The sequence below is a fragment of the Perognathus longimembris genome, chromosome 1, assembly GCF_023159225.1.
Source record: "Perognathus longimembris pacificus isolate PPM17 chromosome 1, ASM2315922v1, whole genome shotgun sequence".
Classification (NCBI taxonomy): domain Eukaryota; kingdom Metazoa; phylum Chordata; class Mammalia; order Rodentia; family Heteromyidae; genus Perognathus; species Perognathus longimembris.
In genome coordinates, this window is record NC_063161.1 from 65,985,306 (window position 1) to 66,009,514 (window position 24,209).

General features: G+C 39.9%; 1 protein-coding gene across 1 annotated transcript in view; it reads right to left on the reverse strand.

The window, feature by feature from the left end:
• Positions 1-5,951: 5,951 nt before the first annotated feature.
• The window catches only part of Ergic2 (ERGIC and golgi 2), a 38,802-nt gene continuing 20,544 nt past the window's right edge, over positions 5,952-24,209 (reverse strand). Inside the window, exons 9-14 of the mRNA XM_048366894.1 lie at positions 23,077-23,132; positions 15,099-15,197; positions 12,579-12,676; positions 8,914-9,076; positions 6,814-6,896; positions 5,952-6,699 (exon numbers count right to left, since the gene is read on the reverse strand). Of these exons, the coding sequence (XP_048222851.1) occupies positions 6,637-6,699; positions 6,814-6,896; positions 8,914-9,076; positions 12,579-12,676; positions 15,099-15,197; positions 23,077-23,132 (562 nt within the window). The 3' untranslated portion in view covers positions 5,952-6,636. The remainder of the gene's footprint in view (positions 6,700-6,813; positions 6,897-8,913; positions 9,077-12,578; positions 12,677-15,098; positions 15,198-23,076; positions 23,133-24,209) is intronic.

Genomic DNA, 24,209 nt, shown 5'->3' on the forward strand with positions numbered 1-24,209 from the left:
AGGTATGGTTCAAGGGGTGGTGTGCCAACCCTTGAGACAGACAAGCCAGAGCTTGAGGCCCTGAGTTCAAGCCCAGTACTGTCATACACAGACGCACACACACAGAGTAGCAAGTATATTTATGATCACTTTCTGGAACAATTAACTAGTAATAAATAAGCAGGGCTTGTGCAAGGCAGCCTCTGACCAGCGTTGTCTATGACCCCTGACCTCCACACAGGGCATCTTCCGGGTTAATGTTTGTCCTAATCTGGTCCAAAGGTGAGGCTGTTTTCCACCAGACAGTTCTGCATGTTCTGTAAACCTTTAGTTCTCCCAAGACAGCAGCTATGTCCATGAAGTTGAGATACAGGATTGGTTTAATCTGTAGCTCTAAGAATCTCTTTGTTTCAATGATCCTATCTCATCAATTCAAGAACTGTCCCATTCCCACTTGACTTTTGATTGAGTGATCTTTAATGTAAAGCTGTTTCTGCCTGTCTTCTGCTGTTGCATCTTTGCTTACTGGTTGAGGGTCCTGCCTGCTGAACACTCCACAACCCCACCAGGGAAAAGGAGATAGCCTTCTAAAGAACTTGTACATCAGAGCAAATCCCAGGAATCAGGTGAACATAAACACACATGCCTAGCTTTGTTTCTAGGGCTGTTTTTAATGAGGGTCCCATCTGTGGCATTGGAAATTTGTCACAATAGAGCTCCCTTGGGAAGAGTAAATAATCAAAGTAGGTAACTACATGAAAACCCCAAGCAGATGGCCCGCAAGACCAACTAACAATTACTTGAAATTGTAACCCCTCTGTGTGTCACCTTGACAATAAAATTAAATTAAAAAATATTACTTGAATCCTCAATACATAAAGGTTTAAACGCCTCTTGGTAATCTGTCTCCACTGGTAATCTGTCTCCACCCATACGATGGCTTAATACAAAGTACAAGACAGTCTCTACCTATGAAAATACTAGGAGGAAAACAAAGCCAAGGTAGGTGAGCACAGCTCAGGAAAGCACTTCCTGGATTTAGTAATAAACTGACAGCACCTCCACCTCTGTGGTTTAGATCTTAAAGGAAGCAGACAACACGGTATTGGGAAGTGCAGCCTTGAAGCCCGCAGAGGCGCCAAGGAATCGCAGGAATCACAGGCACATGACCACTCGGCTATTTCTCTGGAGGTTATGTCTTCTGTGCTAACTCCACATGCAAGCCCAGTATAAGTGCTCGCTGCCTACTTTCTAGAATATAGTTCCTTAAACTGGCAACTAGTGACTTGTGTATGTGGGTAGTTTCAGAGTAATCCCTGCATGGAAGCCATGTGACACAGAATGGCCCAAATCTCTGCAGGCACATAATTGCTGTAGGTGTAGAGCAATTTCATCTGAAATACTGATTCTAGTCTGGAGTTGGTGGCATGTAAATGTTGTAGGTATAGAGCAATTTCATCTAAAAAGCTGATTCTACTCTGGAGCTGGTGGCACGTAAATGTTGTAGGTATAGAGCAATTTCATCTGAAATGCTGATTCTAGTCTGGAGTTGGCTCTGGGTAGACAAATGTATGGGAGGGAAACTTGGATCAATTCTAGAAAAGGGGTGGGTGGGAGGACACACTCACACCTAATCCTAGCTACTCAGGAGGCTGAGATCATGGTTTGGAGTCAGACCAGGTATACAAATCAGAGACTCTTAATTTCCAATGAACCAGCAAAAAAGCTGAAAATGAAGGTATGGCTCAAGTGGTAGAGCACCTTCCTAAAGAGAAAAAGCCAGGTATGAGCCTTGAGTCCAAGCCCTACTACCAGCACACACATATGCACACACCTAGAGGTGATTCCAGCAGTAAAGAAATACTTCATAAAAGGAAGGAAAACTGATGACATCATCACAATAACAGGATGAAAGGCTACTTACTCAAGTGTTCTATCAAGAGGGAGCACATAAGTATTTTGAAAAAGGTTGATTTTGAAAAGGTTGACTTCCTAAAGGTCTACTAGAGTTCAAAAGCGAAAGAAAAATGCAGCTAGGCAAAAAAGGGTGGCACTGATCAAGACACACTGTACTCAAAACCTGAATACAGAACAGTAATGTCTTTGGACAACCACTTAATAATTCACAAAAAAGTAATAAAGGGTGCACTGTCCCAAAAGCAATGTACTCATTCCCTGACTTACGTAACTGTAACCCCTCTGTACATCACCTTTATATAGCAATTTAAAATTTTTTTAAAATTATAAAGAAAACCAGGGGCTGGAGGTATGGCTCAGGTGGTAGAGTGCCAGGCAATGATAGCAAGCTTCAGATAGTGAGGTCCAGTCTTGGACAAAAAAAAAACAAACAACAACTTTATCACCTAATCCCACACGTAAGGGGAAGACGTGGCTTCAAGGAGGGTCTGAAGACTTCTAGCCACTCCAGCCATCAATTCTGCTTCTCCTCTGCTTGCCTCGTTCTGTGACAACTACGCAGCAATGACAAGTGCAGTGACAAGCAATAAACAGCAACTGAGTTTTCGAGGAAAAGAACCAAGCTCCAGTGAACTTTGTGTACGTGTATTGATCCTGGAACTTGAACTCAAGGCCTGGGTGCTTTTTGTCCCCTCAATGCTAGCATGCTACCACTTGGCTATAGCTCCACTTCCAGCTTTGGGATAGTTTATAAATCATGGACTTCCCTGCTTGGGCTGGCTTCAAAACTCAATCCTCACATCTCAACTTCCAGAGAAGTTAGGATTACATGAGCCATTGGCACCCAGCTGGCACTAACTCTTAAATTAACATCAACGAGACCCAAATTACTGACGGAGAGTAAAGACAAGCCCTTAGCGCTGAGGGCTTGGAATCATCACAATGCCATGGCGTCCCTGCTAAGCACACGAGGGGCTTTGTCCTGTGGGAACACTGGGAGGAGCGGGACTGTACACCCAGCAGCCTTCTGACTGCCACACAGCCCATGACATTCTTCACTTGCCATATGCTTTCTAAAACTCCACAGCAGAGAAAAAAAAAAAAATCAGTTATCCACATATAAAATGTCACTTTACTGTGATAAACCTTACAAGAATTTGATACCATTTTATGCTGTTAAGAAATCCACTTGGGGATTTAGTGAGCTATTTTTTTCCAATGCTCTAGAATATTGCTAATAAAGTGAGTTGAATGTACCACCCACCCCCCCCAAAAATAGTTGGGCACAGGTGGCTCACACCTTATAATCCTACTCAGGAAGCTGAGATCTGAGGATTTAGGTTTGAAGACAACCCAGGCAGGAAAACCCAGGAGATTCTCATCTCTAATGAACCAGCACAAGAATCAGAAAAGGAGCTAAGGCTCAAGTGGTAGAGCACCAGTCTTGAGCAAAAAAGCTAAGTGTCCAGGCCCTGAGTTCAGGGCCTAACTGGCACATGGGTGCACAAATACACACAATATGGAGGCTTGAACATTCATGTATATTTTAAATATTCTAGTAAAATGAAAGGATTGAAAGAAAAGCTGCATAATAGGCAGTTCATGACCTACTGCCAGGAACAAACAAGAAAGACAGGTTGAGGACAAAAACTAACAAATTCTAACATTCTGTATATTTCTATATTTAAAAAGCTATTCCATATTTGAATTTTTTCATTAATGATTACTCTATTTGAAGATGGAAAAACTTTAAAATGAAAATCAATGTCAAAGCAAGATTTTGCTTTAAACAAATTATTTTACAGATAGGTAGAGTGGCTCATGCCTGTAATTCTAGCTACATAGGCTGGCTGAGATTGGAGGATTGTTGTTCAAAACCAGCCTGGTCATAAGACCCTATTTCACCATCTTAACCAATAGCTGGGCATGTTGTACATGCCTGACACCCCAGTTACACAGGAGATGTAAACAGCGGGATTTCAGTCCAGGCTAGCTGGACAAAAGGTAAGTGGACTCTATCTCTTAGTGGTAGAGTGTTGGCCTAGCATGCATGAAGCCCTGGGTTCGATTCCTCAGTACCACATACACAGAAAAAGCCAGAAGTGGCACTGTGCCTCAAGTGGTAGAGTGCTAGCCTTAACAAAGGAAGCTTAGGGACAGTGCCAAGGCCCCGAGTTCAAGCCCCTGGACTGGCAAAAAAAAAGGTTGGAGGCATGACTCATAGGTAGAGCACCTGCCTAGTAATGTAAAAAGCTCTGAGTTTGCTGAGTGCTAGTGGCTCATGCCTCACCTAGCTACTCAAGAGGCTGAGATCTGAGGATTGCAGTTTGAAAGCAGACTGGGTAAGAAAATCTGTGAGACTCATACCCAATAGGCTAACCAGAAAAGCTAGAAATAGAGCTGCGGCTCAAGTGGTAGAGCAAAAACCTTGAGAAAAAAGCTGACAGGCCCTGGGTTTGAGTCCCAGGACAAGCACACACACAAAAAATAATAAAATAGATTTTTCAAAAATAGCTCTGAGTTCAAGCCCCAATACTATAAAAAAGAAAAATCACTTCTTCTATATAATCAGTTTTGGTGAAACAGATTCATTTCAATAAAATTTTAACACTGTATTTAGAAAACATGAAATAATTCAAAATCATGAGTATCAAAACATGATTTTAAAGATACTTGACAGCTGTAATCCTAAAAGTAATCCTAAATTAGCATACTTTTTCTCCCACAAAACAACACAAAAAATCCAATGAATCACATTTCCTAACAAGTAGCTTTAGAAGAACAATATTCAGTCTTTCATTGTGATTCTCTCCAGTTTAAACTGAGGTGCTCTACTCATTTCTTGTCTAATTTCATTGCAAATATCTGGGGGGAAAAATTTAAACTCAGAGAAGACTACATCATTATATTAGGAATTTCCTGATTCAAAAAAAAATTTAAAAACACATGAATTGGTTCACCTTACCAGTACTTAATGATGCCATATATTTTTACCCAGGGAAGCGTCAGTATTTTCTATAAAATTCATACAAAACATTCTACATAAACTTCAGCTCAAGGTCTTTCCACCATAATTTCTTTCACCATTATCTACTCTTCCAAGAATTTTATAATTAGTAAAAAGTATTTTGAAAAAATAGCTTGTGACATGTCATTCTCCACAGCCACCATTTAATTTGTTTACTTCTGCTTGGTTGTTTTGCCAGTACTGGGATTAAGCCCAAGGCTTAAAATCATTTTAAATCTAGTTGTAAATGAAGTTTTATTTGTTCAGTCTCATCTCCTTGGTATTGTTTTTGTACTCCCCTAATGACTAGAACCATAGAAATGGGTGGATGGCTCATCTCCTGCCATTGTTACAAAAGCAAAGCTGATACTGGCACACATCTTCCAAGTAGTTTGCAATGGTACCTGAGTGGTCATTCTTCTTTTCCATCAATCTAATCTTTTCTTTCTTCCTTTTTTTTTTTTTTTGGTGCTGGTCTTGAGGCTTGAACTCAGTACTTGGGTGCTGTCCCCTGAGCTTTTGGCTCAAGGCTAGAGCTCTACCACTTGAGCCACAGCTCCACTTCTGGCTTTTTGATAACTGGAGGTAGTCTCAAGGAGAATCCTGCCCAGGCTGGCTTTGAACCATGATCCTCAGATCTCAGATCCTCATGATTCTCAGATCCTGAGCAGCTAGGATTCCAGGTGTGAGCCACCAGCACATAGCTTATTTTAATCTTTTATACTAAGGAAATTTCAAACCAAGGGTATGAAAATGAGACCAGCACCACCTAGTTCAGTATCAGTAATCTTCAGGACACACTGGAGTTAGTATTTCTTTCCTAATCCTTTTTCTTGTGTAATGGGCACTGTCAAACTGCAGGCCTTGCGCTGCTTCAGTTAGCTGCCCCCTTCCCCCTTGCCACATGTGTAAAAGTATTTACTATCTAGTTTTTTCCCCTTTAAGAATTTAGGAGCTGATATTGTCATCACAGGAGGTAGATCTGTTTATTCCTATTCCCAGAGATCCTAATAATATTGTGATTAGGAAATTTTAGCATTGTCTTTTTAAAAACATGCTTTCTTCACACAATAGGGTCTCCATTGCAAAATCTGTGATAGCTATGTTGTATCACAACACTTACCCAAGTGTTTGATTTCACCTTTGTCTTCTAAGATTCTACCTGCGACAGTTAGAAGAGTCAATAGCCAGAGTTCAAAAGACAAACAGTTGCCTTAAGACTAAAGTTTAGATACAAGTGGTCTTGTCCGTATAGCTTAATGTATGGCTACAGAAGGACCTAGGCCGAGTGACTTTACTAAGAGTGACCTGGTGACACTTGTTTTTTCAAAGTCTAGACTAGTCCATTATGTTTTACACCTTTTATTCTTACATCAGGTTTGTAAAAACAGAAGCAGGTGACATTTGCACTTAAAAAAGCCTTTTCCTTAGCTGCGGTTTTCTTGATGGAGAGTCCCCAGGTGTGAGAGTAGAAGCTCATCTTGGCGCCAGCATCCGGCCAGCACCGTCACTGATTCGCGGCATTGTCTCTTCTAGGACACTTGTGACAGACACAATATCAACAGGATTTCACATTGGGGTTTTTTTGTTCCTTTTTTTTTTTTTAAATAAGTATGTTCCCAGTTTCTCATTCATACTTTTCTTTGAATATATTGCACAATATTTGATTATTTAAAAAAGGTTTTTAGATCTCAGGCAAAAAAAAAGTTTTTTCTCCTTCCCCTCAGGAGGTGCTAATGCGTATTATTTTCTAAAAGAGGTAAGTGGTTGTCTGTGTGGCCATCCTCAAAGGGAACCTAGGGGACAAGGGGAAGAAAGACCAGAGCATTAGTGTTATTCTCTAACACCATGCTGCCCTGGGGCCAGGGCACTGGGCTTCAGGGGGACACCAGGCCTGCCACACCACTCACCGAATGGACAGCTTTACAGGATCCAAGTCTGAAACGACAGCAAATTATCTCCACTATAAATTTTCCAATTCCATGTAACATGCCTGCAATAAATAAGTTCAGATTTCTTTAAGTCCTTCTGTCACTGCTATAATTAAAACTCACCAATCATAATGGACTACATTAAGAAAGGAAACCAATTGGCTTGCATTATTTATGTCTACTGTTTAAAATTCTCAAAAGGATGGGGGTTGGTGAATCAGAGTACAGCCAGGCACCAGTGGCTCACACCTATAACCCTAGGTACTCAGTAAGAGATCTAAGAAGCACAGTTAGTAGCCAGCCCTGGGAGAAAAGTCCCCATGAGACAGACTCTTAATCTCCAATTAACCACTCAAAAACTAGAAGTGGAGCTGTGGCTCAAAGTGGTAGATACTACCCTTGAGCAAAAGAGCTTAGGGACAGGGCCCAGGCCCTGAGTTCAAGCCTCACAACCAACAGAAGAAAAAGAGAGACAGAGACAGACAGACAGACAGACAGAGACACAGAGAGAAAGAGAAAGAGCGAGAGAGAGAGAAAGAGAGAGATCTTCAATGTACATATATGAAAAAGGAACCAGGTAAAACTTGAGGGGATGAATGGGAGTGAGAGACAAGGGGAAAATGATGGAAGGAGGCCACACTGATCAAGATGCCTTGTAGTCATAAACTGACATGTTGAACTGAAATCCCTTTGTTTTTATTTATTTATTTATTTTTTTTGGCCAGTCCTGGGCCTTGGACTCAGGGCCTGAGCACTGTCCCTGGCTTCTTCCCGCTCAAGGCTAGCACTCTGCCACTTGAGCCACAGCGCCGCTTCTGGCCATTTTCTATATATGTGGTGCTGGGGAATCGAACCTAGGGCCTCGTGTATCCGAGGCAGGCACTCTTGCCACTAGGCTATATCCCCAGCCCTGAAATCCCTTTGTACAACTACCTAAAGATAACAAAAAAAACCCTCAAGAGATATTAACAAAAACATCTTCAAAATCACAAAGTCAACAATAATTCCTGACCTTGCACAATCTTTTCAAGGTTAGCTCACAGACTTTTTTGCCAGTCCTGGGCCTTGGACTCAGGGCCTGAGCACTGTCCCTGGCTTCTTTTTTTGCTCAAGGCTAGCACTCTGCCACTTGAGCCACAGCACCACTTCTGGCCATTTTCTGTATATGTGGTGCTGGGGAATTGAACCCAGGGCTTCATGTATACGAGGCAAGCGCTCTTGCCACTAGGCTATATCCCCAGCCCCAGCTCACAGACTTTTTAAACCAAATGATATTCACAATATACATTCAAATAAATTGAAAGGAAATAGTAACAGAAAATTCTGTAAGAAAAGCTATTCATTCTTTCCAAAGTTATAATTCTAAAAAAAACATATGATTTCATATATGTGAACTACCCAACTGTGTGTAAACATTAAACAGGGACTGAAATAAAACAGGAATAGTTTCTTTATATACTGGACTTAATTCTCAAATTTTCATAATTACAATTCTCCTAACAATCTTTAGTGCATCCCAAAATCTCAGACCAAAATTCAAAAGCACTGGATCTAAATTCAGTGTAGCATGAGCTATTTAGCTTTTATATGCTGCACCGCTAAAAGAACCATAAATGGAAAGCAAAATTAACATTGAAGTGATTATTACTCGGCATTTTCTCATTTAACCCTGCAACACACAAGCTAGGTATTAGATTCCAAATTTTACAGATGAGAAAATTCCAGACAAAACAGATAGCCCAGCAGACAAATGGCCGAGCTGAAGTCAAGTCTAGTTTTGTCTGCTATCCATGCCCAGGATACATATAGCTTACCATTTCATCTCCCTGAAACTACTAAACAACATGAAATCACTTACGTTTAATGGCTAGTGAGTATAATTCAAATCTTAAAACATCTGTGTATAGATGCGTTTCCCCCTCCCAGATGCAGCTTCTTGCAGGGCTGAGAACTGAACCCAGAACCCAGGACCATGCATTGTGTACAAGCACTCTCCCACTGACCCACACCCCAGCCCAGTAAGTGCATCACAAGCGGAATGGACACTTCTCCAAGTCAGATTAAGAAATGCATATTGACCTGTTGTTGAGAAGATTCCTCCAACAATACCGCAGAGTCTTACAAAAAACTGCCAGAATGGCATATGCTCCTCAGTGACAGTCACCATGAGAGAGCTGAGATCATATTTCATGAAGATTCCAGAAACTCCATGGCTGCCCGCAGCATGGTTGATGATACGCTCCTAAAAGGAAAGAGAGAGGAGAGGAGGAAAAACAAATTCTTGCTACTTCATTACTAACACAGAGATTCCACGTTTAGCTTTATGGCTCTGCAGTACAAGGAAACATCCCAAATTCTTTATCAACTACTACATGTGAAGTTCTTCACAAGACAATTAGTGAATATCCCTTGTGAGGTTAGCTTTCCGAAGTACCTAAACAACAAAATGCAGCCAGGGATGGGGGTGCGCACCTGTAATCGCGGCACTCAGGAGGCACAAGGCAGGAGGAACTGCACAGAGGAGACCACCGGGCTATACAATGAGACCCTGTCCCATTTTCAGGTTTTTCTACTGAACCCCATAAGTTCGCAACTAATTCTATGGCATGTTCCTTAATGACTAAATCCATTAAAACTAATATTCTGGTAAAATTGAGTCTTATTTCTTTTAGGAATTCACAACAGAATAACACTTGCTACTTAAATGATTGGATTTAAAAACAACTAGTTTCACTGTCTATTATTTAAACTATATGGGAGATACAGAAAAAAAATTAATGCACTAAGTAGAAAGATATAAATGTTTGAGCTACTGGTTTTGTTTTAAAAGAAAAAAATTAATGAATTCAACTAGAACTACCTACCACAATGTGCACATGGATAAAAAGCACTTTTATTTCATTCTATCCTGTCTATATTTCAGCAATCGAGTTCCCAAACTTTCTGATAGATTGCTATTATAGATCCAAACTATGATTCAATTACAACTTTTGAGCCAGAGTCTAACTAATTTGACAAAGCTATAAGTAAAGTGCAAGTGTTAGGAATATTAATAATGAAGTTACTGGTATTTAACAACTACTAAAAGAAAACTAGAACATTTTCATTGGCTGTAGTAAGAAACCTATTCCCCTACTCCTAGTGCAATAGGCCCACATAAGCCACTGATTGAGGGTCCAGGAGCAGCTCCGCTTTGCCCCGACATGCTCAGCACCGCAAGTTATGACTACACTAGCATCACTTGTAGTAGAGACGGATGCCTCTGAGTAGGGACTGGGACATCTCAAGTAGCACAAGCAGACTAATAATGACTTATGTGGGGTACTGAGAGTTTTACAAAGGGCAGCCCTTTCCCTCCATGCCTCCTCATCCTTCACTGTATCAAATCAATTTTCCTCTTCTTTTATAAATGAAGCATAACTATTTTAGTTACTTATCAGCACAAACACCTGCCTCAAAGGTAAATGCTCTGGAACTGTACTACTTTATTTTTATTTTTTTGTGCCAGTACAGGGACTTGAACTCAGGGTCTGGACTACTCTCTCCTTTAGCTTTTTCAATCAAAGCTAATACTTTACCACGAGAGCCACAGTTCCACTTCTGGCTTTTTGCTGGTTAACTGGAGATAAGAATCGCATGGACTTGCCTGCCCAATCTGGCTTCAAGCCTCAATCATTGGATCTCAGCTGCCTGAGTAGGTAGAATTGCAGTTGTGAGCCCCTGGGACCAAGCTAACTTTTGTCTTTTTAATATATCCTGTCAAATAAATCCTGGACATAATACCATATAAGGACAGAGACATCTTTCTTATTCTTCCTTTGTAGACATACATAACTTGGGATATGTCTAGTCTCCTACCACTATTAGCAAGAACACACTATTTCTGTACTTATCCCATTATATCTCAGGAAAGATGTCCTAGGGAAGAGATCACTGCATCCATGGTGATGTGCTTGTCACTTTCCAGATGTTGCCAGAGTCTCTTACAGAGACTGTTTCATTCAACTGAACATGCTATCTTTCAGATGCTGGCCAACTTACAGAAAAGAGATGCTCTCTAACTTCACAAAAATGTGAAAAAGCAGAGTATGCATTTGCATATGCTTGACCTAGTTTCTATGTACTATTGTGTATACTCACACACATACATATACAATTATCTATACTGATAGCTTTTCCCCCTCAAACCATATGAAAAGTTAGTCATTTCACAATACATCCTTAAAATAATACCTAATCTCAGAAGAACAAGGAAAATTATGTATATATGAGAACCTAGTCATAATAATTTATAACAATAGTAGAAGAAACCTACATATGGAAGAATACAGATTTAACACAAAAAACTTAAAATGTGTCCTGGAATTCTTCCAGATACTAGTGATTATTTATCAGCCTTAAACACACCAAACAACAACAAAACTCAGAAGAGATATCTATTAATCATCTAACTATAAAACTTTCTTCTTTGATGATTGACTGACTGATCTGCCTGTCTGTCCTGAGGTTGTGAAACACTTTCTATCTATCAGACAATGCACAGCATGAACCAAAGGTGCTATCTCACCTTCAATAACCTCATGTGGTCCACGAAAAACAGATAGCACAGATATTAGAAAACTCTGCTGTAATCTAAGACAAAGAATGATATAAAACCATGACACTATGCCAGGAGCCACTGGCTCACACCCGTAATCCTAAATACTCAAGAGGCTGAGATGTGAGGATCATGGTTCCAAACCAGCCTGGGTAGGACAGTCTTTATCTCCAATCGATCTCCAAAAATCTGGAAGTGGAGCTCTGGTAAATGTAGAGTGCCAGCCTTGAGTGAAAAAGCCAAAAGAGTGCAATGCGGAGTTCAAGCCCCAGTACCCAAACCAAAAAAATAATGACACTAATTAGATCACTGATATAATCATAGTTTAACAATTTTAAGTCCTAAGTGAATAGGAACACTTCAGATTTTTTAAATCTACTTCTTTTGCCCTAGAACATATTAATACCCACTTCTATTTTTTTTCTACTTAAATGACAATTCATTTCAAGAGTCCTAGGTTTTATTTTTTTTAATTTTTATTATAAAACTGATGTACAGAGAGGTTACAGTTTCATACGTTAGGCATTGGATACATTTCTTGTACTGTTTGTTACCTTGTCCCTCATACCCCCCTCCCCCCTCCCCATCCCCCCCTGAGGTGTTCAGTTCACTTACACCAAACAGTTTTGCAAGTATTGCTTTTGTTGTTGTTTCTCGTATTTTACCCTTTGTCTCTCAATTTTGGTATTCCCTTTGAATTTCCTAATTCTAATACCAGTACACACTGTTTCCCATACACTCAGATAAGATTACAGAGATAGTGTAGATACAATCACAAGAAGGTGATACATGAACATCATCAATAGTAGAAACTACAGATACACATGGGATGTTGAAAGTAGTTACAACTCTGATATAACAATCATTTTCATAAAATGGAGTTCATTTCACTTAGCATCATCTTATGTGATCATAAGGGTATAGCTATTGGGCTCTTGTGATCCTCTGTTGTGACTTGCCTAAACCTGTGCTAATTATTCCCAATAAGGGAGACCATAGAGTCCATGTTTCTTTGGGTCTGGCTCACTTCACTTAGTGAGTCCTAGGTTTTAAATGGAAGATGGCACCAACTTAAAGTCCAACTTTATCTTACAGCTGAACAACTATAAAATGCTAATAAAAATTGTTTTTATCAGTTTCGCCTTACCCTTTCTGTGACAGAAAACTGATGTGTTTCTGCTGAAATTTTATATGTCTGGAGTTTTGTTGGCACAACTGTAATAAAATATTGGAACATCTGGTTGTCTAAAATAAGAAGAAAAAAATGCTTTTGTCAGTCATGTAGCAACAATAGTAATGCCAAACATATCCTTTTCCCATAAGTTAAACCTGACATTTAATATTATATCTCACTTAATGAGAGATTAAAAAAAGGAGAAGCAGTTAGGTGCCAGTGGCTCACGTCTATAATTGTAGCTCTTCAGGAAGCAAGATCTAATAATCATGGCTCAAAGCAGCCTGGATAGGAAAGACTGTTAAACTCCAATGAACCAGCAAAATGCCAGATGTGGGGTTGTGGATCTAGTGGTAGAACACTAGCCTTGAGGGAAAATGCTATGGGAAAGCACCAAGACCCTGTGATCAAGCCCCAGGAATCACAAACAAACAAATAAATAAATGTGAAAAGAACGGATACCAGTGATATAATTGCACTTGGTAAAACAAGGTCCTCATCAGTATAAAATAGGAATGTGCACGTGCATGCATGCATGCATGCATACACATGCATACACACATACACACACACATAAGATGTTAAAAATGAACCCATGGTTCAGTTTGATTACCTTTACATCATTAACTTCCTTATATGGAAAAATAAAGGTAGCATTTCTCTACAGTATAAATACTAAAAAGATAAAAGATATTTTTAAATTACAGTAGTACAATCATCATGATGTTTAATGTATGCTGGTACTGGGGCTTAAACTCAGGTTGTCACATTCCCACTTGGCTTTTTTGCTCAAAGATAGTGCTCTACCACTTGAGCCACACCTCCAATTCTTCTGACTTTTGGCTGGTTAACTAGAGATATGAGTGTTAACAGACTTCCCTTCCTCAGCTACCTTCAAACCAGGGTCCTCAGATCTCAGCCTTCTGAGTAGCTATGATTCTAGGCATGAGCCACCAGCGCCCAGTAACCAACACAATTTTCAGCTTCTACGAGTAAACTAAAATGGAGCTCGCCAAACACTGAATAAATACTAGGAATGGGTACTAGAGCAAAGGATAGGTGATAAGAAGTGTTTGGGGGGTTGTTTTATTTTTTGCCAGTCCTGGGGCTTGAATGCAGGCTTGGGCATGGTCTCTGGCTTCTTTTTGCTTAAGGTCAGCACTCTAGCACTTGAGCCACAGTGCCACTTCTGGCTTTTTCTATATATGTGGTGTCGAACTCAGGGCTTTATGAATATGAGGAAAGCACTCTACCACTAGGCTATATTCCCAGCCCTAAAAGTGCTCTTTCTTTTATAGCCATTAGGCATCTGTAGTTTATTATAACTTACAAATACTAACAAGTTACCAACAACAGTTCATATAAGAGAAAATCTACTCACTCTGTAAGTCTATATTCTAAATGTTTAGTTTCATCTAAGTAAGCAAGGAGCCTTTTCTACTTTTAAACTCAAACACGTGCAATACATTAGAGGACATGACAGTAGTTTTCCTTTCTTTTTTTAAAATAAAATCACCTACACAGCTTCTTCAAATTAAAACTCCAGGGCCTTTCCCCCAAAGCAATCTACCCCAAATGGACAAGCTGGCTAGAAAGATGCAATTCTGACAACAGCCATGCGCACTCTACCACTTGAACCACGATCCTACCAAGAGTCCAATTCTTCATATACTTAGAACATTTAAATTCTTTCTCTTGCCTGTCTTTACTTCTAATTCCTTTACTCTGTCTATGATTTGTTTTTTAATGTATTTTACTTGCTTCAAGGATACACACTAGACTTGCTTTTTAATGTGCTAATTATTATATACTAAATAATTATAAGACTTGCTTAGTTAACTACTAATTCGAAATACTTGTTTTGTTGTTGTTGTTGTTGTTGTTGTTTGCCTCTCCTGGCCCTTGAACTCAGGGCCTATAAGTGCTATCCCTGAGCTTTTTTTTCTCAAGGGTAGCACTCCACTACTTGACCACAGTTCTCCTCTGGCTTTTGTTTCTGGTTAATTGGAGTTAAAGAGTCCTGGGGACTTTCCTGCCAAAGCTGTACTGTAATCATGATTCTCAAATCTCAGCCTCCTGAGTAACTAGGGTTAAGAAATATGGCAAAGACTTGCTTTTTTTGGTGTTAGTCCTGGAGATTGAACTCAGGGCCTGGGCACTGTCCCTGGACTTTTGTGCTCAAGGGTAAAGCTCTACCACTTTGAGGCACAGCTCTACTTCCAGCTTTTAGTAGTTAACTGGAGATAAAAGATTCTCAGGGACTTTCCTGCCCAGGCTGGTTTGGAACTGGATCCTTACATCTCTGCCTCCGGAGTAACCAGGATTATTAACTGGCTAAGACTTATTTCTGAATATGCAAATTTCACTTCTCTCTGCACACACAGCTCATTGACTGGCCACTTAAGATTCAACTTACAAGGATAGTGTCTAAAATATACTAATAGCAAGGTTCTGATTGCAATTTCACATATGTAGATTCCAGTCAATACTTACGATCTACAGCAATTTTTTCAGTTCCATCCAGAGGATTAATGATTCCTGGAACAACCTCTCCAAAAGACAGGTGATCTATTCTGTGAGAAAAGTTGTAGGCTAAGAGGCAAAAACAAGACAACTGAGCAAAGAAATTTTATTATTCAAAAGTGCCTTCAATTCACCTGTTCTAAGTGAAAACATTTACATCTGCACGTATGAAATAAAAAGTACTTCAAACATAATGTTGAGGAGAAAACACTTGGGCACCTGCCCACACAGAAAGGTAGACATTAAACACTGGCACAGTAACTGTCTAGATGTATGATGAAACCTTAGCTCTATCACAGAGACAACAAAGCAGCTCCTTGGCTCTGCAACCAAAGAGGCACAAGAGGGGGGACTGGGCCCTTTCCTGTGACCAGTGGATCCCTATGACTCCCACCAGAGCACTGGGTGGTAGTAAACACAGCGGCCCACCAGCAGTGAGCTGACCCAAGGTCTGCACATTCAGGACAGGGCCAGGGTTGGAGAGAGCCACTTGGAGCTGTGCCTCAGGTGCAGTTCAAGAGTTGGATGAGCCCTGAGACTTCCCCCAGCCAGCAGCACTGGTACACAGGCATCCACAAGGGACTTTGGGCACAACAATCTGACCAAGGGCTGCACAGCTGGGACCATACAGGGAGGGGTTGGGGAAAACAGCCAGTGGATGTTATTCTGGGATGGCCCTGGAGAAAACAAGCTGAGCACACAGCGCCTGTGACTGGCACATGTCCTGGGGACTGCCAGACTCAAAGATCACTACCTGGCCCTGTGGGTACAAGTAAATACACGCCTACCAAGGGCTCTTGGTAGACAGTGACCTGTTCCATCTCCACCCAAAAGCTGTCCCAGCTCAGAGCATTAACAGACCACTGGAGACCACATCTTTGCTGTACCCCAAGGGTGCTGGTAGATTGTATTTTCATCAGATTCTAAAACATTTTAGAACCTGGTCCTTAATTCTACACTGTTTCTTACTATCAATAGTATATTTTTCAATCTATATGCATTTGAATATACAAAGATTAGATATATATTAAATATACTATCTAGATATATCCATATCTATATCTATAGATACTGCAGTGACTTTTGCTGTAGAATTCTAGTTTAATTCCATTAAGATCTGATAGAAAAGGCGTTATTTTAACTTTGTTCACTACATCTTGCTTTATGTGCTAAAATAGATTAGCTTATGGAACATTTTTCCATAAGCTACTGGTAATGTTCATTGTGCAGCTGCTGAATACAAGAGTCTGCAGAAGTCTGTTAAGACATCTAGTATACAGAATGTCATTTAGTGCCAAGGTTTCTTTGTGACTCTGTCTGGATGATCTGTCTGTTGGTGAAAGAGGGGTATGGAAGTCTTCCAATATTTGTTTAATGAACTTATGTGGACTAGTTGGTGTGCACATGTTAACAACTGTTATCCCCACTTTGTGGATTCTTGCTTTTATTAACAGGAAGTAGCCTTGTCTTTTCTGATCAATTTTGGTTTAAAGTCTATTTTAACAACTATAAGCATAAATACTCTACCCCTGTCTGTTTTCAGGGCTCTTTCCTTATAATTTTTTCTCTCCTTTCACCTTAAGCTTATATTTGTGTCTGTGAGATTGTGTTTCTTATAAACAGCAAACTCTTGAGTGTGTGTGTGTGTGCCCTAAGGCTTGAACTCAGGTCCTGGGTACTGTTTGTAAGGTTTTGTGCTCAAGGCTAGCTAGCACTTGAGCCACAGCTCCACTTCCAGGGTTTTTTTGGTAGTTAGTTGGAAATAAGAGTCTCATAGACTTCCCTGCACAGGCTGGCTTCAGATAAACTACGACTGCAGATGTGAGCGATTGGTGCTGGCTTGCATCTTATTTTTAATCCAACTTGCTGCTCTATGCCTTTGAATGAGAGAGTTAACACCATTAACATTTGGAGTTTAATACTGAAAGTTACATCATATTTCATATCAGTTTGTAAGAGGCTCATTTCTTTCCTATTCCTCTGCTAATCTACTCAAATAGTGGGAGTTTATTCTTTCCTGTATTTTCTGTTTTCTGCATGTAAGATTCCTTCAAACATCTTCTGCAGTGCTACTTTAGGGGTCATGTATTTGCTTAGCTTTCATTTATTGTGGAAGGTATTTATTTATTTCAAATTATGAAGAACAGTTTTACTGGATACACTCACCATTGTCTTTTGACTAACACAAACTAATTCTTATTTACCTTCACTCCTTGTTCCATTCTATTGTTTGGGCATTCAATTGAGTTTTATTGGTATTATTGAGTTTTTCATTTCTGAAATTTTTAGTTTGATTTTTTAACATACACACACATCAATAAATGTAACATAGCACATAAACAACCAAGGACAAAGGTCTCATGAGCATTTCACATGACGTAGAAAAAGCCTTTGAAAAAATTCAATATCCTTCTACTATAAATCTCAGAAAAAAAAACTAGGAATACAAAGAATATATTTCAGTATAATAAAGACTACTTATGACAAACCTATAGCCAACATCATACTAAATGGGGAAAAACTGAAATCATTTTCTCTAAAGTCAGGAACAAGACAAGGGTGTCCACTCTCCTCACTCTAAGGAATACTGAAATTCCTAGCCAGAGGTATAAAACAAGACAAAAATTTTAAAGGGATTCAAACAGGAAAGAAGTAAATTATCCCCATTCTCAGATAATATAATTTTACACTTAAAAGGCCCTCAAGATCCCGCCAAAAATTTCCTAGATCTGATATTTTCCTCCAAGTAAGGGGACATAAAATCAACATACCAGGGGCTGGGAATATGGCCTAGTGGCAAGAGTGTTTGCCTCATATACATGAAGCCCTGGGTTCGATTCCTCAGCACCACATATATAGAAAAGGCCAGAAGTGGTGCTGTGGCTCAAGTGGCAGAGTGCTAGCAAAAAAAGCCAGGGACAGTGCTCAGGCCCTGAGTCCAAGCCCCAGGACTGGCAAAAAAAAAAAAAAAATCAACATACCAAAATCAATAACTTATTAACATTGGCCAGGCTGAGAAAGGAATGAGAAAAATAATTCCATTCACAATAGCCTAAAAAGATAAAATACCTACATATAAACTTTACTAAGGTAATGAAAAATCTCTACAACGAATAAGCACAAAATCGATCTTGAAGAAATTAGAGAAGAGAACAGGATGTGGAAAGACCTGCCACGTTCACCAATTGCCAGGGACATCATGAAAATGTCAGACTATTAAAAGCCATCTACAGATGGCAAAGACCATTAAAATCTCAAAGTCGTTCTTTTCAGAAATAGGAAAGTTAGTTCTAAAGTTCATATGGCAACAAAAAAGAGCTCAGGTCCCAAAAGTAATCCTGAGCAATGTTGGAAGTGTCACAATGCCAGACTTCACAGTAACAAAAAACATGGCACTAAAGGGGTGGAGAAATGAGGGAGGAGGTAACAAGTTGAATAAGAAATGTACTCATTTAAAGACCTCAACATCAGACCCAAAGCCCTGAAACTACTGAAGGACAGAGTAGGAGAGACACTAGAACTTATAGGCACCTGCAGGAACTTCCTGAACAGAGTCCAAGGGGCACAACAGATAGGGGAGAGTCTCGACAAATGGGACTACTACAAAATAAAAAGTTTCTGCACAGCTAAAAACATAGCCAGTAAACTAAAGACAGCCAATCATATAGGAAAAGATTTTCATCAGCAAAGCAACAGACAAAGGCCTAATATCTGTCATCTATAGAGAACTCAAGAAACTAACCCCCTCCAAACCCAGTAAACCAATTATTAAATGGGCAAGGGAGCTAAAGAGAGACTTCATAGGAGAAGAAATAAAAATGGCAAAGAAACATATGAGGAAATGTTCAACACTCCTGACAGTAAAGGAAATGCAAATAAAAACAACCCTGAGATACCACCTCACCCCAGTTAGAAAGGCCTATACTCTGAACTCAGGCAACAACAAATGCTGGAGGGGATGCGGGGAAAGAGGAACCCTTCTCCACTGCTGGTGGGATTGTAAACTACTATAACCACTCTGGAGAACAGTATGGAGGTTCCTCAAAAAACTCAGCATAGACATACCCTATGACCCAGCCATACCGCTCCTAGGCATCCATCCTTAACAGGATCCAGGATACCACAAAGACACCTGCACATACATGTTTATTGCTGCACAATTCACAATAGCCAAAATATGGAACCCAGATGCCCCACTACAGATGAATGGATCCAAAAAATGTGGTACTTGTACAAAATGGAATTTTACGCTGCAATTAGAAATGACAAAATAATGGCATTTGAAGAGAAATGGTCAGATCTTGAGCAAGACAAGCCTAGAACAGAGAACAAAGGCACAGACCATCCCACTGATATGTGAATGTTGGGGGTGGGGAGGTGTTGGGCTTCAGTTTCGGCCTTAAAGGGGGAAGGGCACAGAGCTCCCAAGATGCTGCCCTTCCCCCCCAGCTCTGGGGTAGTGTGGGAGGAAGTCCCTCCCACCTTCTGGCCTCAACCGGAAAAGAAAGCCTCCCTAGGAGGCAAACACCTGCCTGCCACCATGATGGGGTTGTCCCGCCCACAAAGGAAGTTTCATGATATCACTTGATGGACATGGTCCTTAGCCTATGACCGGCCCTTTGGCCAGCCCCCTTTCTTTCCTGCCATTGCCTCTATATAAGTTCCTTTCCTATTAAAGATTTTGAGACGCATCCCACCATAGCAGTGTGTCCCTGATGCCTTCTTTCCGCCCCCGGTAACATGTGAGGGGACTGGGGGGAGGGGAGGCTTCAGCAACCTTTCCTCAACTTAGCACAAGTCCATGAGAGTACACCTTTGGCCTTCTGCCAGCGGAAGGCAAGGCTGAGTGCTCTTTCATAGATTTTGGGGTTCACCATTCTCCCCGGGAGATCGGGGAGAAAGGGATCATTCAGATCCCGACAGGGAGGGAAGAGAACAGTAGAGATGGTGTCTGTAAAATAACAAGCTTCTTTTTCAAATGGTATTTCCACATGTTTTGGTCAGCAACTTTACATCATGTCTCTAAAACCAAAAAATTACTAAGTAAACATAAAAATGTCTAGGATAGACCTATCAGAGGATCACAATAGCTCAATAGCTACGTACATATGATTATATAAGAAGAGGCTAAGCAAAATGAACTCCAAGAGATGGAAACAGAAGGATTTTACTGTTGTCATTATGTTCAATGTACTAGGTGAATTTCCTATGGCATACCCCCTGTGGTCACTGTACATGATTTTGGCACACTGGATATTGTATATATGTTTATCTGAGCTAGGGAAGGGAAAGAAAAATGAAGGAGGGTGTAAAAAATACGGCAAGAAATGTACTCATTACCTTATTACATAACTGTAACCCCTCTGTACATAACCTTGACAATAAATTTTTTAAAAGAAATGTACTCATTGCCTTACATATGAAACTGTAAGCCCTCTGTACTTCACTTTGACAATTTAAAAAAATGAAATTAAAAAAATATATGGCACTGGCTCAAAAATAGACACAAAAACTAATGGAACAGAACCAGAAATATAGCCACACAGCTATGTCTGCTGATCTGAAGCCAAAACACATACACTGGAGAAAAGCCAGTTTTATCAACAAACACTGTTGGTTATCTACAAGCAGAATACTAAAACTAAACCTCTGTCTCTTGCCCTGAACAAAAATTAACTCTAAATGGATCAATGATTTTCATTCAAGATCTGAAACCTTGAGACAACTACAAGAAAACTCTGGAGGACACCAGCACAGGGATTTATTTTCTGAGTGAGAATCCAATTGCCCAGCAAATAAGAGCATGAATTGATAAATGGGACTCCATCCATTTTGGAAAAGGTTCCGCACATTCAAAAAGTTACTAGAATCAAGACAACCCACAGACTAGCATGTTAATGAACAAATGATTAATATCCAGAACATAACAACAGCTCAAGAAACTAGCAGTAAAAGAACAAGCAATCCAAACCAATGGGCAAATGAACAGGACAGCTCTCACAAGAAGAAACAGAAATGCCAACAACAACATGGGGAATACTCAATACCCTCAGCCATAAAGCAACACATATCAAACCACACTGATTTCTCCTCACCCCAGTCAGAATGACAATCATCAAGAAAACAACATGTGATGTAGAGGATGAGGGTAAAAGTTTATACACTGTTGGTGGCAACATGAACTAGTGTAATCATTATAGAAATCAGTATACTAGTTCTCTAAGGACAGTACATCATTATATATTACACATCATGTTTATGGTAGCTCTGTCACAACAGCTGAATTGTAGAATCAGCTGAGGTGCCCAACAACTAATGAGGGGATAAAATAGTACTGCAAATGCACACACACACACTACATATGCATATATATGCACCCATAGAATATTACTCATAAAGAAATATGAATATGTCATTTGCACAAAACTGAATGGAACTGACAAGTATCAGGTTGAGTAAGATAATCCAACTTCAAAAAGCTACATATCTAATGTTGTTGTTCATTTGTGAAACCTAGGCCTCAATGATGATTATCATAATAGTAAAAGGGGGACTGTCTGGGGACAAGAAAAGATTACTGGAATACAAAGAGGAACAAGTTATCTTTCATATTACGTATGAATATAGCAGAATGAAACCCACCAAACACTGATAGAAGGAGGAGGAAAGGAGGAATGGAAACATACTGGAAGGGGTGAACTGTTCACCTAGGGGAATTCTCATAATGAAACCCTCTCATTGGATTAATGTATGCAAATTCAAAGTAAAAGAATAGGTTTGGTTAAAATGCTGTCTCAAATGTTAAGAGTTACATACAAACTAGGTTCTATGAAATGATGTAGCATCCAATCCTGATACCAAGAAAAAATCAAAACCTTTCTTAATCCAAAATACCATACAGTAAAGAACAGGAATGTTGTTAGAATAACTAGGCAACATTCACATAGCAAATATTGAAAGTGATCACATATACTTTCAATACACACCATCTCTATGACCAAAGTGATTTTTATAAAATTTATGGTTGGGACGGAATGTGGCTTAGTGATAGAGTGCTTGCGTTGCATGCATGAAGCCCTGAGTTTGATACCTCAGCACCACATAAACAGAAAAAGCTGGGGCTAGGGATATGGCCTAGTGGCAAGAATGCTTGCCTCATATACATGAGGCCCTGGGTTCAATTCCCCAGCACCACATATACAGAAAACGGCCAGAAGTGGTGCTGTGGCTCAAGTGGCAGAGTGCTAGCCTTGAGCAAAAAGAAGCCAGGGACAGTGCTCAGGCCCTGAGTCCAAGCCCCAGGACTGGCAAAAAAAAAAAAAAAAAAAAAAAAAACAGAAAAAGCTGGAAGTGGCACTGTGGCTCACGTAGTAGAGTGCTAGCCTTGAGCAAAAAGAAGCCAGGGACAGTGCTCAGGCCCTGAGTTCAAGCCCCTGGACTGGCAAAATAATAATAATAATAATGTTTTCATTTTCTAAAGTAAATCTTCAAAAGTTTCATAACCATCATTATATCAAACTATGTGTATATGGCAGTAATGTCCACATTTAGGTGTATAAGCTGAAGTAAACCTCCAACATATTCCCTTCATTATATAAAAATTTGAGACCATCATAACACCAAACTAATTTCATGTAGGTATGGGAATATGTACATTTAGGCTTACAAGCAGAAATAAAACTCTGACACACTTTCTTCATTATCTACAAAACTTCACTGAACCATCCACGAGGGAGAACAAAATATTTTCTTTCATAATCTTTGCAATTTGGAACTGAAATTAAATGCAAATACAGGTAGCTTAAAGAATTAAAGGAATAAGACATTTATGTTCAAATAGCTTACTTTTAAAGTTTTCCATTATATCACACACACACACACACACACACACACACACACACACACACACACAGCCATCCACACTGAGAGAAGCATTTCTCATGCTTACAGTCATGGTTGACCAGTGCTGCCAAGTGTGCGTGCCCTCGAGGATGTGGAATTGCCCTGAAAGGAGGAAAAGGATTTTAAAGTAATAACATTTAATGTACAACTAATTCCCATGCAAAAGTGGCTGTGCATCCTAAGCTGCACATGGTTTGGAGTACAACATAAGAACTTGCAGGGCTTGTTCTTCCCTGCAGGTCACTACAGCAGTATCATAAAGCAGTGACTGGCTTTTTTTTTTTTTTTTTTCTGTAGAGAGCCAGATAGTCACTATCTTAAAGCTTTGTGGGTCAAAATACAAAATCAAGACTATTACAGTTTCCTAAGAACAACACAGATTTCACAACCTTCTACTGAAGAAACTCAGAAACTAGTAACTGACAATCGTGTGTGACACAGTCATCAGTTTTGCAGGAAAAGCACATTTTGCTTATTGAGGCTCAGATCTACGAATTTCTGTTTTCAAAAGTGATCTCTAATTATTGTCTGTTTCCTGGTGACCACTAATTAAATTTTACATATATCATCTTTGAAAAAGTTAATCCATGAATGTTTGATTGGAATACATTTACTGCTTGGAAGACATTTCAAGTCTATAAGAGTCTTCCTTATACTCTCTATTAACGATGTCCTTACAGTACAGATTTAACTTTCGGCAAAGGTAGAATTTCTTCCACTGCATTGTTAGTGAGTTTGGAAAATAAAGATTCCATTTGTACCAGATTCAAGGTCCAAAATCACTTGAAGCACAGATTCAGGAGAAAAAAAGATTACCAAGAACTAGAGTGGACATTTTCATTTTTTAACTTTGTTTTTTTTTTGGGGGGGGGGGGGCAGTCCTGGCCCTTGGACTCAGGGCCTGAGCACTGTCCCTGGCTTCTTCCCGCTCAAGGCTAGCACTCTGCCACTTGAGCCACAGCGCCGCTTCTGGCCGTTTTCTGTATATGTGGTGCTGGGGAATCGAACCCAGGGCCTCGTGTATCCGAGGCAGGCACTCTTGCCACTAGGCTATATCCCCAGCCCCTCATTTTTTAACTTTGAACAACATAAAACTGTCACTCAAAGTCACTGAACACTGTTACTGAAATAACTTCAACAAAATATCAGTTTCATTCATAAACACTGCCTTTGTCTCAT